The following is a 14,529-nucleotide window of genomic DNA, read 5'->3' on the forward strand; positions in this document are numbered from 1 at the left end:
GCGATATTGACCTCGTACATCTTGCTGTGTACTTCTGAAAGTGTCCATTTCCACATTCACACCTCCAGCAGCCCTTCGGGATGTCCTGCCTATGGATTGGTTTGACTGCCTCCCAGCAGCTTGTGTAGTTCGTGTGAGTGAGGAGTAACAAATCAATGGTTAAGGTCCCCTACTCAGGGGTCAAAAAGGAGACAGGGGAGGATCCAGGGTCCGTCTCCTCGCCTCGTGATGGACACCATTGCACTTTGTGGCACTCATCCTGCCCAAGCCATTGCTCAAGGTGAGGGCTGATGGGAGGGGAAGGTAAGAGAAATGGAGGAGGACTCAGTGCTGGAGACTGGAAAGATGAGGGGAAGGAGTGATTTATGAGGGGGTGATGGGAAAGGTGTAGTCAGCGTCAAGATCAGGAGACTGTGACTGAACATATTCTTGCTCTGTTTAAAATGCTTGTCAGAGTTAATCAAGGTTTACAGGTTACACTGCGCTGCCATTTTTTTCCCCCATCAGTCAGTGGACCTGCTAAGAAAATGTTCTTTGACAGCCATATGAGTGCGACTCTCAAGGCATCCCTGATAAAATAGTTAAAGCAAGTATCATCTGATTCTTCTCATCATGAATTTATTACTAGAAAAGATGGGAAAAATGCTTTTTGCTTTTTTTAGGTATTTAATTGAATTCTCAACTAACCTGAGGTGTAAAAAGATTAGAATCAAAATAATCTTTAGGATTTCGAAAGAGCTGTTTTACAATAAAACATTGTTGAATTAAAAATGAAAATTTGAGATGACTGTATAGAAACAACCCTTCGTCCGACACGTAACATAGGTGGACAGTGCGTGAGTGCAGTGGAGTGATCAAACCTTTTCACATTTGTTTAAGATTCATTTTGCTGGACGACCAGTGCGCCCCTTGATGTGTGTTCATGATGTTCTGGCTTGTGACCCTTGTGCTGGTGACTCCTCCCTGGAGCCCCACATGGTGGTAAATGAAGTAAACAAGTAATCTTCCCAGAGTGATAGCATTTTCCAAAGAGTGCAAATGATGTGTGAGGGAGCAGGCGAGACTGATGCCAAAACCAGCCCAGTTTCTGCTTCCTTCACACTTTCTGGCCTGGGAAATGCCACAGCGAAAGAGAGTTCACACTTTTTCATTACACTGGGGCTGCATTGCTCCGTTGGGGCAATGATATGGAGAAAAGGAAGCAAAGAGGGTGTAAAAGAACATTCTGGAAGGTTCTGCGGTGTCCTTCGGGACTGATGATTTTATTGACTTTTTCACGTTACATGCTGTAATGGTCAGTCAGTGGAAAGGCCGACACAAATTGTTTTCCAGAGTTCTTCTTTATAAATACCATCAACCTCAAAATGAGCTTGTTTGATCAACTAAAGCTTCCAACATTTGAAAACAATAAAGGTCATCGCTACATATAATCCTTGAAGCCCTTTGAATAGCATTTGGGATGAGATGTTTACAGGTCCCAAGACTGGTGACATATACCACACAAATTCTCTGAAAAGACGAAGAACCCTGCTGGGAATTTTCTTTCATCTAGCTTCAAGCTCGAGTGCTGCTTTTGCAACAAGTGTAACATGTCTGGTTATGTATGTAAGATTTTCAAATGGCAACCACCACCAATAAACTGCAAACTAACTGTTTTTATTTACCGTAATTTCCGGACTATAAGCCGCTACTTTTTCTCTCGTTGTCTGAGCCTTGCGACTTACACTGCACTGCGTCTAATATATGGATTTTTACAGGCTAAAGAGCGTCATACACTGAGCCTCGCCACATCAAACCAATGAAATCATCCTCACCAGCTTTTTCTTCGTCCTACATCGACACAGATTTTTGAAGGCGTCCATCTCCATCTAACAGATGGAAAGTGACTCGTGAGCAAGACTATTGTGACTCTGTCACCACAATAGCTAATTGCGATTTTTCAATTGAGTGTACAGTCTTGTCAAGAGTCGCCTATTCTTTGTGAATTTATTCAAACTCTTTGAATGGACAATTTTAAATAGTTTAGTTAAGTTTTGAAAGTGCCACGTGATGATATGTCTTAATCGCTCGTGCAGGTTTATTTTTAAATGTGCTGCAAAATGGTCATATTTTGTGTCTATGAGTATTTATTTATGTATTTTGAAGTTGGATTAGGTGCGGCATCACTGAAGCCTGCCACTGTGATCGTCTGTGTTTATTGACTTTTAGTGGTTGATGACCACATTTCGGTGATTTTTCTGGTACCTTTTGGATCCACAAATCATTGAAAGATTTTGGGGAGAGCTGCAGCTCACCGTCCCTTACTTGTTGAAGCTGACAGTTTTGTCAGATTTCTGCCACCTGCCGTGCCATTGAGCTTACTCCTGTCACCAACATTTCATATGCTGTGTAACGTAATGAATTACAGCCATTATATAATCATGGATCTTTGCTCTCTGAGTTGTCAAAGAAATTCAGTGAGATGGGTCACTCGTGGATCGAGGTTGCGGTCAGGAATAAAAACCCTCTCAGCCAGAGGGATAGTATGCACACGCTGTCCATATAACGCTTGCTCATCCATGTGAAGCCATGACACTTGGCATCTTAACCCATGATTACAACATTATGGGAGGTTGCTGGAAAGAAGAACTCGGTCTCGTGACAGGTGTGTCATATAATTTTATTGAATCTGTGTGAATTCCAGTGAGGAACCAAAGCTAGCTGAGCTACTGAGTCCATCCCATCATAGCTGCCCAAGACAGAATCCATTTAAAGTGGGACGAGCCGTTTAAAATCCAAACGTCCGCCGTGGTCTTCACTTTGCAGAGCCTTGGTGTCTCATTCTCCCCCGTGTCATTCAGTCATGAACTCCCTTCCATGAAAGATTTTTTAATTACATGCCAATTTCAGTTGGCAAGAATGAAGATACTCCATTACCCTGTGCGCCATATACGCACGCACTTGAAAATATATCACTAATAAATAGGTGATGAGTGGATGGTGGGAAGGGAGCATGATGAAATTGGCTGGTGCTAAGAGCTGGGAGGGACAAATTCTCCTTCCTTTTCAAATGAAATCCATTGTTTTTTTGTTAGATGAGTATGATTTAGGCTTGTGTCAGTTGAAGCAGAAGATCATCTGCTCTCTACAGTGAGGCTTCCCCTCTTGCTGTGTCAGCAGGTTCTGTTTACACTGGCTTTTTTGTTGTGTTTCAAACAATTTCATCATGCTCCCCCCCTCTCGTGCACTTGATATGCGGCGCAGCGCTCGCAATTTGTACGTGTTTGCATTCCAATTATGGAGTTGTTAAAGCTTTTTTGCCGGTGGCCTGCAAATTCTTATTAAGCCATACATTAAGGAGCAGAGAATCACATTTAAATGGAGTTCATGTTTGTGCTTTGTTTGCCAGTGTTGTGGTTGTTATTCATTTATTCTCAATATGCAATGCGCTGCACATTAACAAACACATTGTGCCTGTGATTGCAGTACAAAACACTATTTTTCCTATTTAGTCTTGGAGGCTGAATTTGTTGAGTAAACCAAGAAAACAAAAAAGAGCAACACAAAACAATTCACTTAAGGATCTCTCTAAACATACAAAGAAAGGGAGTTTGTTAGCTAACATGTGGGTTATGTTAAAGCAAGATAATATCTCTATCCTTTTAACTTATTTTTTTCTTTCTTGTGTTAATATTTAGCAGGACTATGACCTTAATATGGGATGGATTACCATCATATTTGAGTCATTTTTTGTCTTCTTATTACGCTATAGTTGGCCAAAATCCTGATCTATTTGGTTCTGGTTATCCGTGCGAGCCTTCGTCGACAAGAGAGAGCAAGGCAGTTGTACAGCAGCGTGAGTGATAGAGTGAATTGACTGGTGAGCATTGGAAATCATTAAATAAGGGGTGCTGCAACATTGGAGGCTTTAGGGAGGGCCGCGCTGGGACGCCATTGCTACAGTCAGCGACCTCGGAGGTCATGACCCTCGGCAGCCTGCATCGCTGCATATCTCTCCATAAAAGCTGTCACACGCAGACCGCTTCGGGGGCTACGTATTGCAACTGAACAAATAGATTATGATTTAGATAACTGCTGTGTAATGATTGTGTAGTAAGCTGCAGCGCTGCCATTTGTACACTTGCCGGAAAATGCCTCACCTGGAGCGTTCATGCAAATCAGTTTTTGATTTAGTTGCAAGTTGCAGGGTCAAATAGGTCCACGGAAATCGTTATCCGGCTCCTCATGTTGGTGAGCTGATGTTGTTTAATGAAGGTATATATCTTGAGATGTATTTTTTCCTGTCAAATATTTACGACGGTTATTTCACATTATTTCAGAATGCTGTGAATCTGTTTCAGGTGGGGCTTTCTATAGTGCCAAGCTTCATGGAAGAGTTTGTACATATGACTGAAAGAAATATTTTAATTACAAATATAACTAATTATTTATCCTGTGTCATCTGTCTTTTTCCCTTCCTCCACTGCTATTAATAGCTATATTGAAATGTTAAATCATTATCATTATGATTATGATTTTATATTCAGAATATTTACATGAAATGAGTGTAAAAGCAAATTTGTTGTTAAATAACCTATTACCTTATCAACATAAATACGTTTTTTCCAAATTTACCTCTCATTTTATAATATGCGAAAACTTCTTTTTCTTCTCTTCTTCTGTCTTTGGCTTGAAAAATGAATGCCTATCCTTTCCAAAAATGCTGCTTTCTGTTTTGTCACTATCCACTGTGTCATAAAGCTCTTTGAACCTTGATAACAGGACACATCTATACATTCAGACACTTGAGGGGGTAAAGTTTCACTTCATCTGCTTACGCTCCTTCCTCTTCCTTCTCTGCTCTCTCCTGACAGATGTTGTGTACGTGCGTCACGGTGGTGTATATTAGTGTGTGTGCATGGACGATGATGAACGCTTGAAGTGGAGGAGTTAGTCACACACTCCAGAGAATTTCACCATCGTCCCCCAGTCTTTGCTGTCAGTGCTTCCCTCTTTTCACGGCACTCCTCTCACCTTCTCTCTCCTGTCACAAACATTCTTGGTGGGAAATTCTTCATGCCGCTCGGGGCTGGTGACATGCGATACATGGGAAGATGTTGTGCTGCGTCTGCTAGTTGAAGAAGTATTGTTTCACGTCTCTTTGTTGCGTGGTGTTGTGCGGAATACAGGTCACTGCAAAAAGAGTAAAGAAGAGCTCATGCCATCCTCCTCTACTATGTATCATCTAACCATTTTCAAAATAGTTGAAAAAAATGTTTTTTTTTTTCTTTCAAATATTTGTTTCTTGTTAAATTATTTTGATCTGACATTTTCTCATCTATCTATGCCTGACTTGCATTCGTCTGTGCCTTCCAGGTTGTGCATTTCTAACCTACTGCGCCCGGGAGTCAGCCATTAAAGCCCAGAACGCCCTCCACGAACAGAAGACACTGCCAGGGGTAAGTGTCTTCCACCGACCTCCCACTCCCTCATGTTGTTCTTACTTCCCTCAGCAGTGGTCAGCCCTGCCATCTGCACCGACCGCACACCAGCTGGCATCCTCCTCATAAACTATTCAGAGAGGGAACATTTAATCGATGGCGTCATTTTCTCATTTTCCCTGCAAAGTTTTAATAACTGGCACCCGATTTTTCAGTATGAAAAATTGTGGAATCTAAAAAAAAAAATACTGAAAGTTGGAGGTTCCATTCTCATTTCAAGTGACTCTTTGATTTGTTTGGTTCCATTCTGTGTAGAGTTTTGCGAGTGTGGGTTTCCTCTGGAATATTGACTGACACAATATAATTGATGAGTGTAAGTTGTTGTTTAGTCTGTCAGTCAATATATGATATACAGTACTGGGGTGTCCCATGCCTCTGGTCCCAAGTATCTGGAGGTGAAGGGAATGAAAGAAATTAAGATCTAATGTTAAAATAGAAAGGTAATTGAAGCATATGAGACAAAGGGGAAATAGATAAATACTTGCTTCCCAGTTGATAGCTTCTTTTGTCAGCAGAAATCTGCACTTTAATATTGCGACCTCCGAGCTTTGTCCTCATGATGAAAGTGCATTCGAGTGTAAAGACAACAGAGGCAGAGTGGAGACTCTACGAAGAAGTGGCTTCCAGCCGAGACATTGATGCTGAACATGGTCAGATCAAGTCTTTTAAACCCCTCAAGACATCCCCTGCCACTAGCCTCGGAGCCTGAAACACTCAGTGGAATGAGGCAGATAGATTAATCATGCAAATACGGCTGACTCCTTCTTTCTTCTTTCTGGGTGGAAAACAAACCAACAAAAAAAAAGGTTATTTCACTTACCCTGCAAAGTAGCCAAGCTTTTGGCTGGGGGATGTTGTTCGAGGAGAATAAGATAAAAGAAGGAGAAAGGAAAGCTTAATGGAAAAAATACATGTCTCTGGCAGCTTCAGAGAGAGTTTGGCAATTCTGGGACAAAAAAAATAAAACACATTATTGGAAGAAATTTGAAGTGAGAAATAAACTGTCCAAACAAAACAATTTGTCACTCTGCTTTTCACAAATGAAATGAAAATATTAGATTAGATTAGATGCAAATACATGTGTCTCTCTTTATTGCTGTGGCTCTAGCTCTTGACTCTCGAAACTCTTTCTATCACAGGTGAAGTGGACTTTAGAGGTGAACTATGGTGGTTCTGTATGTGTCTTAGCATAGTCCTCAGTGTACGATACTTTTATAAAATGTTATTTAAAAAAATACATAACTCACACATGATGTCGGCGCCTGCCACATAAGCAATTTGTTTTCTGATAGGCTTTTGTTTTCCTTTTCTTGTTAGTTTTTCTTGTTTCTGAGTACAGTACATGCGGAAAATCACTGCCCCCCACAGGTCACAAATAGAAGCTTGATGGCATCATATCACAGGTGGAACCTCAGCTCCTGCAAATTAAGAGGAGCCAGTTGTGTTAGTCCTGGTTCCTAGCCAGGATGGTGGCCAAACAAGGTGTCAGTCTAACCATGTACATTTCGTCACTAGCCTGTCCTACATGAAGCAGTTTCATTTTTTGGTCCTGGGTAGAATGACACTCCTCCGACAGCAGTGGTGAACCAGAACACACTGCTAGTATTTTCTAGTTTAGTTCAAGTGCGTATTTTTCCTGCTCTTCTTGCACATGTAGTGATTTTGAAGGTGTCATCTATCACTCATGAGTAGTAAAGACGTTCCTCTATCTCAGAGTCCAGCTTCAAGCCTCCCGCTGATTTTCACTCTACCTCACCTAGCGTTTCACTCCACACACCACCCCCTGCATCAGCCTCCCCCCTCTCCCCTATCTTCCCCCTTACCCCTTTCACCTCGCTTCCACTGCACTCCCTGAAAGAGTGCATGTCATAGAAATACAACAGGAGGCAGCGAAGTGTGTCGGGCCTCAGATATGAGTCTGCACTGCTGCTCACTTCTTTTCAGTTTCACTTAGAAACGCAAACAGCAGCGGTCCAGGCTGAGAGTGTGTGAGAGTCCACTGCCGCGTGAGCAGGCATGTTTAATCAGAGCTACACGCAGACCATACTCCATTGAACCCCCAACAAATGATGCACAATATTCATGTTGTAGGATGGTCATGAAGGGGATATTCACACTTAAAAAATATGTATAATTTTTTTTATTATTTAAATGATATTGTTTAAATGTATATAGTTTTATGTAGTTTTGTAATTTTTATTTATTCTTTGGAAGAGAAACTAACAAAACAAAATTCAACATGTCAGTTCTCAACATTGTTGGTATAACAAGTTACTAGTAGCAGAGAGATGTGTTCAAAACTGAACAAAAAGAAAAATAATAAATAAATAGAATGAACCAAGACTTAATTTAATTGATATTTAGTAGTCCTGCCATTAGCACACAGTAGAATGCGCGAGGTGTGAAATAATTTTCCCCCACCACATCCGTTGCATCACATAGTGGAAAACACCAGCGTTTTGATTTCACTTTCTTCTTGGCTCTAATTCCAAAGAATTTATCTGATCGTCATTGTTTATATGCTTGATGGAAAATGAACACAAAAAAATGAATGAACAGATTTCGATACAATTTTCTTAAAATGGCACAAGCGATTAACTTTTGTCGGAGGTTTGCGCTCGCTGAGTGCTATTCAACTTATTTACTGTATATTTCTTAATGTAAAGCGAATGAAATAATGTCTCTGGACACGACGAATGCTGCATTTGCTCCACTCTCTGTGTCACACTTAAGTAGCTGAAGGGAAGCTGCGAGGAAAGAGGGCCGGACTTACATATTCATATGGAAGAGTGTGATGAGAAACTCAGGGGCACAAGCGTTTGATAGAATTTTGGCAAATGTTATCAACGAAGCCCTGACAGTTTCCCAGGTGTGCGTTGCTTGACTCTATTTAGCAGGAATCTGGGAGCGTGTGGTGGGAGACTTTTGTCTTTCTGCCAGCTCTATGTAGATACACGGAGCAGCATGAGAACGTGGGAAGAAAAACATGTGCACATGGCAGCCTGCTGAGATCACACACTGTTCTCAATAGTGCTCACTGCTGATGGAAATGTGCCACTTTTTATGTTACATAATCCACCAACTGCTTTCTGCTCTGCCACGATCATCATTCAATGCGTAAATGTACAATTTCTCGGACTCTGGCTATATTATTGTCAGATTCGGATGATAATATTGTCAAAATGAAAGAGGACGAAAGACACGCTTGCATTATAGTGGTAATATTTACATCACCAGCCTGAAATATTCTCAACCAAGAGCAGCTTAGCCAGTGAAACTCATGTCTTTCTTCATCCTCATCTAATAATATTTCAGCCTTTCTGCTGAGTTTTAAACATTTTCTAAGTAATAATTAGTGTCTACTTTTCCGTACGTTTGACTGACAGACGTTCTATCTCATTGCACTGCAGCACTAGATTCTAAACACTCTTAATGCAGTATTTGTATGTGCATGAATACATTTCCAGTAATCAAGTGTTTCTGCCACATGCCTTGACTTTCTCTGGTATAATTGGGGAACTTAAGAGCACTGATACGGTCTGGCATTGATGCAGAATGCAGGCTTATGGAAATGGCACCCGCAGTTAAACCCCAATGAGAGCTGGGAAAAGATTATGCTTCAGCACTCACATGTGGGCTCCTGCAATGTCAACACTTTAAGTAGATCCCCTCCCTCTCAATTTCCTCCTTCAGTCAAGGCTCCTTTCCCTTCCTGTCTCTCCCGCTCCCTCACTTCTTCTTTGCTTTACATATTCAGTCGCAGCGAACGTTGCCACTTCAAGTTTGACTTGTGTGAGAGTGGCTGAAACTGTTTTCATGGGCGTGGGAGAGATGCCGCTCAGCCCCTCCGGACTGAAGAGCCAGAAGCTGCTGTGCATTGGCCGACCTTCCAATCCAGGCTGCTGCTTTCCTCGACACATTGCACAGCACACGGACCTACGCTGAGCTTTCTGCGCGCCGAGCGGAGCACGCACACTAGAACACTACCGTGCATGTCGTCCATCTGTTTATCAACCGCGGCCAGGCTTGTTCATGTGTTGTCATAGCTGCCGCGAAGGTTGAATAATTCAATGCTACACTGTGTGAAGGTTGGAGGTGCACAAGTGGAGCTGTTCTCATATGATTATGTGCGAGCTGAGCTGTGTGGGCCGAGGTGGGAGGGGAGTGGACTGGTCAGCATGAAGCCAATCGGTGCTGGCAGGATCGCAGGCCTGGTAGCTAGAGAGAGGACTCGCTGGAATTTAGCCTTCGGTGTGTGTGTGTGTGTGTGTGTGTGTGTGTGTGTGTGTGTGTGTGTGTGTGTGTGTGTGTGTGTGTTGTGTGTGTGTGTGTGTGTGTTTGTGTCTGTGAGAACGCGTGTGTGTGCGTTTTATCTGGGCTGTAATCAGGTGGACTTCAAGTTGAAACATGGTCAAGGTCTTTAAAAGTTGTCCACACAATAGCTGTTTAACTACTACTACTGCATGTGACTTACAAAAATATAAACCGTATTCAATAATAATTATTAATAAATTCTTCTTCTTCTTCTTGGTTGTGTTCAGCTGAGCCACATTTGTCCCATATGGTTGTAGCGTTCATACTACAGCTCTTTCACTGCACCCCTTGAACTATTATTAAAGTTATCTGCATTTCTTTTCATTTATTCACATATTTTTACAGTGTTCTTTGGACATTTCCAACATGTATACTGTATTTCGTTCCATCATTGATGTTGATGGCTCTTCCTGCATTATAGGCGCAGTCTTTTAGATTAAAGGAAGAAACCTTCCTGTCTGTTTTTAACAACCTTTTCTTTATGACACACTGAGTGGAGAATAAAAGAGGCTTTGTCCTGCTACTGTGTTGGTCTCACAATGACCTGGCCTGTGTTTGAACTTATTACCCCAGTCATCCAGTACAGATGGAGCGCCTGCTTTTATTAAAGTGCGGATGTGTGCTGCAGTCTGTGAGCTGACATTTGGGTGGTCACCGCGCAAGATGTTGCCTCATTCATTCTAATTTATGCAAAGAGAAGTTACACTCCCTAGCAACAATTACTCAAACTTGTCCAAATACTCTAAGCGTTTAACAAACCCTTAAAGCACAACTCTTGCTTGACCACAGTGGTGCCTTCTTATTTAGTTTCAAAGTGGAATATAAGCCAGATATTTAGAGGATGCATTCTATTTGGAGGAAACCTTACCATGCGAGCAGTGAAATGTTGGTATATATCACATCATACGCAAAAGATCTACTGGAATTTGGCTTGCTCAGCAGAAATTTGACTGCTGTTACAAGAACCTGGTGAAGCCGTCATTTACGGATGTAATACATCCACAGTATCCCTCACTGATGACCTTGTCTTGGCGGAGTATTCAAAATGAAAGTGGGGGTTACACACGATGAAAAAGTTTTTGTACAGTTTTTTTCCCCTTGTCCAACCTGAGGATGACAAATGAAGGATTATTCTGTAAAATCATTCTGTGGTTTGAGAGTCCCCATATTCAGCTCCAAAACCAGTCAGGTCATTGATCGTAACCATTGTAAACAAGTTCCGTATTTACGATGAAAAGTCTTTATACGTGAGGAGAGCTGACCACAACTGTGATGGGGAGTGAGTTGACAGAGAAACAAGTAGGCAACAGCGAAGCGATTTATTCATTCAATGACAATAAAAATGTGAGCTTTTAATCTTGGGGAGTATAAATCTCACTGCCATCTGCGACTGTCTTCACTCGGTACGTTCCTCCAGGTGTCTGGGTGGCATTCACAACATTTGCTTTTGTTCGGTGAGCGTTTATGTCCCTGTCATTTTACTTTGTATTGTTTACACCCATCATCCAAGATCACCAACAATCTGTCCACATTCATGTTGTGTCTTGCATTTTCCGGTTGTTACAAGGTTCTTTCCTTGTTTTATCACCACAATTTGTGGTTTGGAGAATGTGCTTCCTGATCGGAGGCCTGGACCTGATGTATGCTGTGTTGAGACTATCAGGAATTACAATCAAAGAGAGATTCTTTTTTTCATGTGCCAGATCAGAAATTTGTTAAGATTTAGAAAAGCCTCATGTGTACCCTGCTTAATATACTTTGCTCCTGATATTTCCGCTGTTATTTCTGAGCAAAAGATACTATTGAATTATTAATGCTTTGGTTTTTTTAGCCTGTTTAACCTATGTTAAATCAGTGTGTGTAATTGTGTTTGTGAGCATGACACTGGGATGAAAAAATATGGAAAAAAGCTCACGGTACACTTCCATAGGAGGCTCTAAAGAAAGCTGTTTTTGGTGTTTAGTCACTAAGACACGAGGCCAGTGCATCTTTGAAAACGAATGTTTCCTTGCATCCTCACCCTTTTAACTTGTGCTAACTTCACCTGCCTGGTCTTGGTTGGTTAAATGTATGTATAAACAGAGCATAAACAGAGACACAAACGTTTCAGTTTAAGCAAATACTTATTGTGTGGAATCACGTGAGAAGACTGAGGAATCTGAAGTGGCTTGATGAGCACCACGGACGGGCCTGAAGTGAAGCAGAGAAGAGCACTGTGTTGGAGAGACGAGGGCTCAGTGGCTTGTTTTGGTTCCAGACCTGAGCAACACGACTGGACAATTAATATTCTAATATCTTATTGGCTAGCGTCTTCCTCCAGGTTCTATGTAATGTAATATTCTGTTCCTCATCCTATATAAATCAGTGTCAAACGTGTCTTATAAGTCATCAGTTGATAAATTGATGTATCGTTATCTTGCAGTTACCATATGGTTATGAGGTCGTATCTGACATATTCATAGCTGGTCCGGTGATATTTGCCATGAGAGAGTTGAGAGTCCTTATGGCCGACGCTTTATCTGAAGTGTTATTATGAATGTTCAAACAATGATGTCAGTGATGACTGTGATACCATACACATACCATGAATCGCTGTACTGATAACAGGAAGATATTTTTATTGCTGAACATATCCGTTTTATAGCCATAGTTTAATCTCTTTAATCAGTCCACTGGTAATAAGGATGAAGAAGATTGCTTCTCAAGAAGAACTCTCTCGTCCACAGGTGTCAGACTGAAGGCCCAGAAGCCAAATCTGGCCCATCAAGTCATTTTATATGACTCGTGAGGTGGTTGGCTCAAATTAAATTCAGCACATATTCATGTGCACATTGTTGTGAGCTATGAAGATCCGAGTATCCAGCTAACGTGCCACTCAACTATCATCATGAAATCAAAAACAAGAATTGACGTTTTAGGTTCCAAAAATAGGTTCAATTGTGTTTTCATTGGCCTCAAATTTGGACTGGAAATTTTTTTGCCTTTGTCTTTTAAATCTATATAAAAAAAAAAAAAAACATGAGAAAAAATAAGTGTATTTCAAACCATAGCTGGGTATTGTTTATTGTCTTTTATTTGTGAAGATAAGTTCCACATTTTCCTTGTCTGTCTTTGCCTGGCAACGGCAGCAGCACCTGACACTGAACTCAACTCGAAATTCATTGATGCGTATGCGTCACGTACATCAGTGTGGTTGAACCTACAGTGTTGAACTAGGTCCGTTGTGTTGCCACAACTTCTTACTGTTTTTCATAGACGACACACACTGCTCTCTGGCTGTTGTGGAGCTGAAGTAGCACCACACATGGCTCTGCATACTGTCTGCCGTTCCACAGCACTGACAGCTACCGACTGAGCAGTGAGTGAGCACGGACCAGCGTGCTGCTGCGCTTATACATGGCACACTCACCCAGGTGGAAGGAAAGTAGCGCTCACAAACTGCGTGTCAAGACTAGATCTCAATAGCTTAGTTACTTTTCGCCTTGCTCCTGTTAAGGAACTGAGAAGGAATTGAAAATCGATTTTACAGCTTTGAGATCCAGCATCGGAGGTGCCGATATTTCAGGATCAATCCGCACATACTAGTGCTTTAGTTTGATGATCCTGCTCTAGAGTAGCTGGGCGTGTGCGTGGTACGGTTCTGCTCTCCTTGTTCTCAAGGGAACACCCCTTCTTTAGGACTCTGCGAATTGGCACGAACAGGACTGAGTGAAGTGATGACACTACGCCCTTGATGGTTGTCGCTCTCCTCAAAAATCACTTTTAATTTGCATTAAAGTTTGCTTCCAGAATGAGATGGATCTCAAGATTTGACTGCGCTCCAGTCAGCATTTTCTCACAAACGAACAAATGCTATGCGCGGATCGTGAAGGACACGGCTGAAACGCGTCACCAAATGTGACTAATTTGACTTGACATGTCACAGGATGGCCCGCGTGCCTCCAGGACTCCAACGGATGATGAGCAAGATGTGTGCAGGAGAAATCTAAGAAAGTGGGGGCGGTCACAGTGACCGTCAAACCCGCCCCGTGCTGAATCGTAGCACTGGTGTGCGCCACGCACACACTCTGCACAGCACTTTCAAGTTTGACTGAAATGGCACAGTGGTGTTGTAGAACCAGAGGGAGCTCATTTGTAAAGCAGATCTAGCCGTGCTTTGGTGTATTGTCCACAGAGAGGGTAAGGGGGCTGCACAGCACGACAGTCAGCAATTGTCAGCAGAAATCAGGACTAATGAAATACAGTACACATGGCTGGAGGGCAAGGAGAAGAGTGTGAGTGACAGGAGGCTCGAGTGGAAACAGCCTGTGGCGACCCTCCATCTACCAGCCAGCCTGATTTGTTTTAAGCCCCGACCCCCTTTCCCACCCGTGATAAGAGACAGAGCATGAGGCGTAGGTTAGAGAGGGGCAGGCAGCGTGTGTGCGCACGTGCACTCGCGCGGCGTGTGTACATGAAGGTCCTGAGGGAATATGACACAGAATACAAGTGGATGGGGACTGCTACTGATGGGCCTGCTCATGTGGAAGTGGGTATTTGCATTGCAGAAGAGGGCTGTCAGTAAGGCTCTCTCAGGGAGCCGGTGTCAGGGTGATCACTGACAGTGAAGGCGTCTGTTGTCTGTCCCGCCGCCCAGCAGGATACCAGCTGAGCTAGCAATAGCAAGATCAAGCACTTTATACATTCCTTTATCACTTTAGCTGAAAAAGTGTTTCTCAAGCACTTATTTCAACTT

General features: G+C 42.3%; 1 protein-coding gene across 9 annotated transcripts in view; it reads left to right on the forward strand.

Moving 5' to 3' along the window:
- celf5a (cugbp, Elav-like family member 5a) overlaps positions 1 to 14,529 on the forward strand; it is a 190,095-nt gene that overhangs the window by 13,818 nt on the left and 161,748 nt on the right. For all 9 annotated transcript variants that reach the window (XM_053856177.1, XM_053856217.1, XM_053856157.1 and 6 more), the window contains exon 2: positions 5,356 to 5,438. In XM_053856177.1, the coding sequence (XP_053712152.1) occupies positions 5,356 to 5,438 (83 nt within the window). The remainder of the gene's footprint in view (positions 1 to 5,355; positions 5,439 to 14,529) is intronic.

This window comes from Synchiropus splendidus, chromosome 1 (assembly GCF_027744825.2).
Source record: "Synchiropus splendidus isolate RoL2022-P1 chromosome 1, RoL_Sspl_1.0, whole genome shotgun sequence".
NCBI classification, from domain to species: Eukaryota; Metazoa; Chordata; class Actinopteri; order Syngnathiformes; family Callionymidae; genus Synchiropus; species Synchiropus splendidus.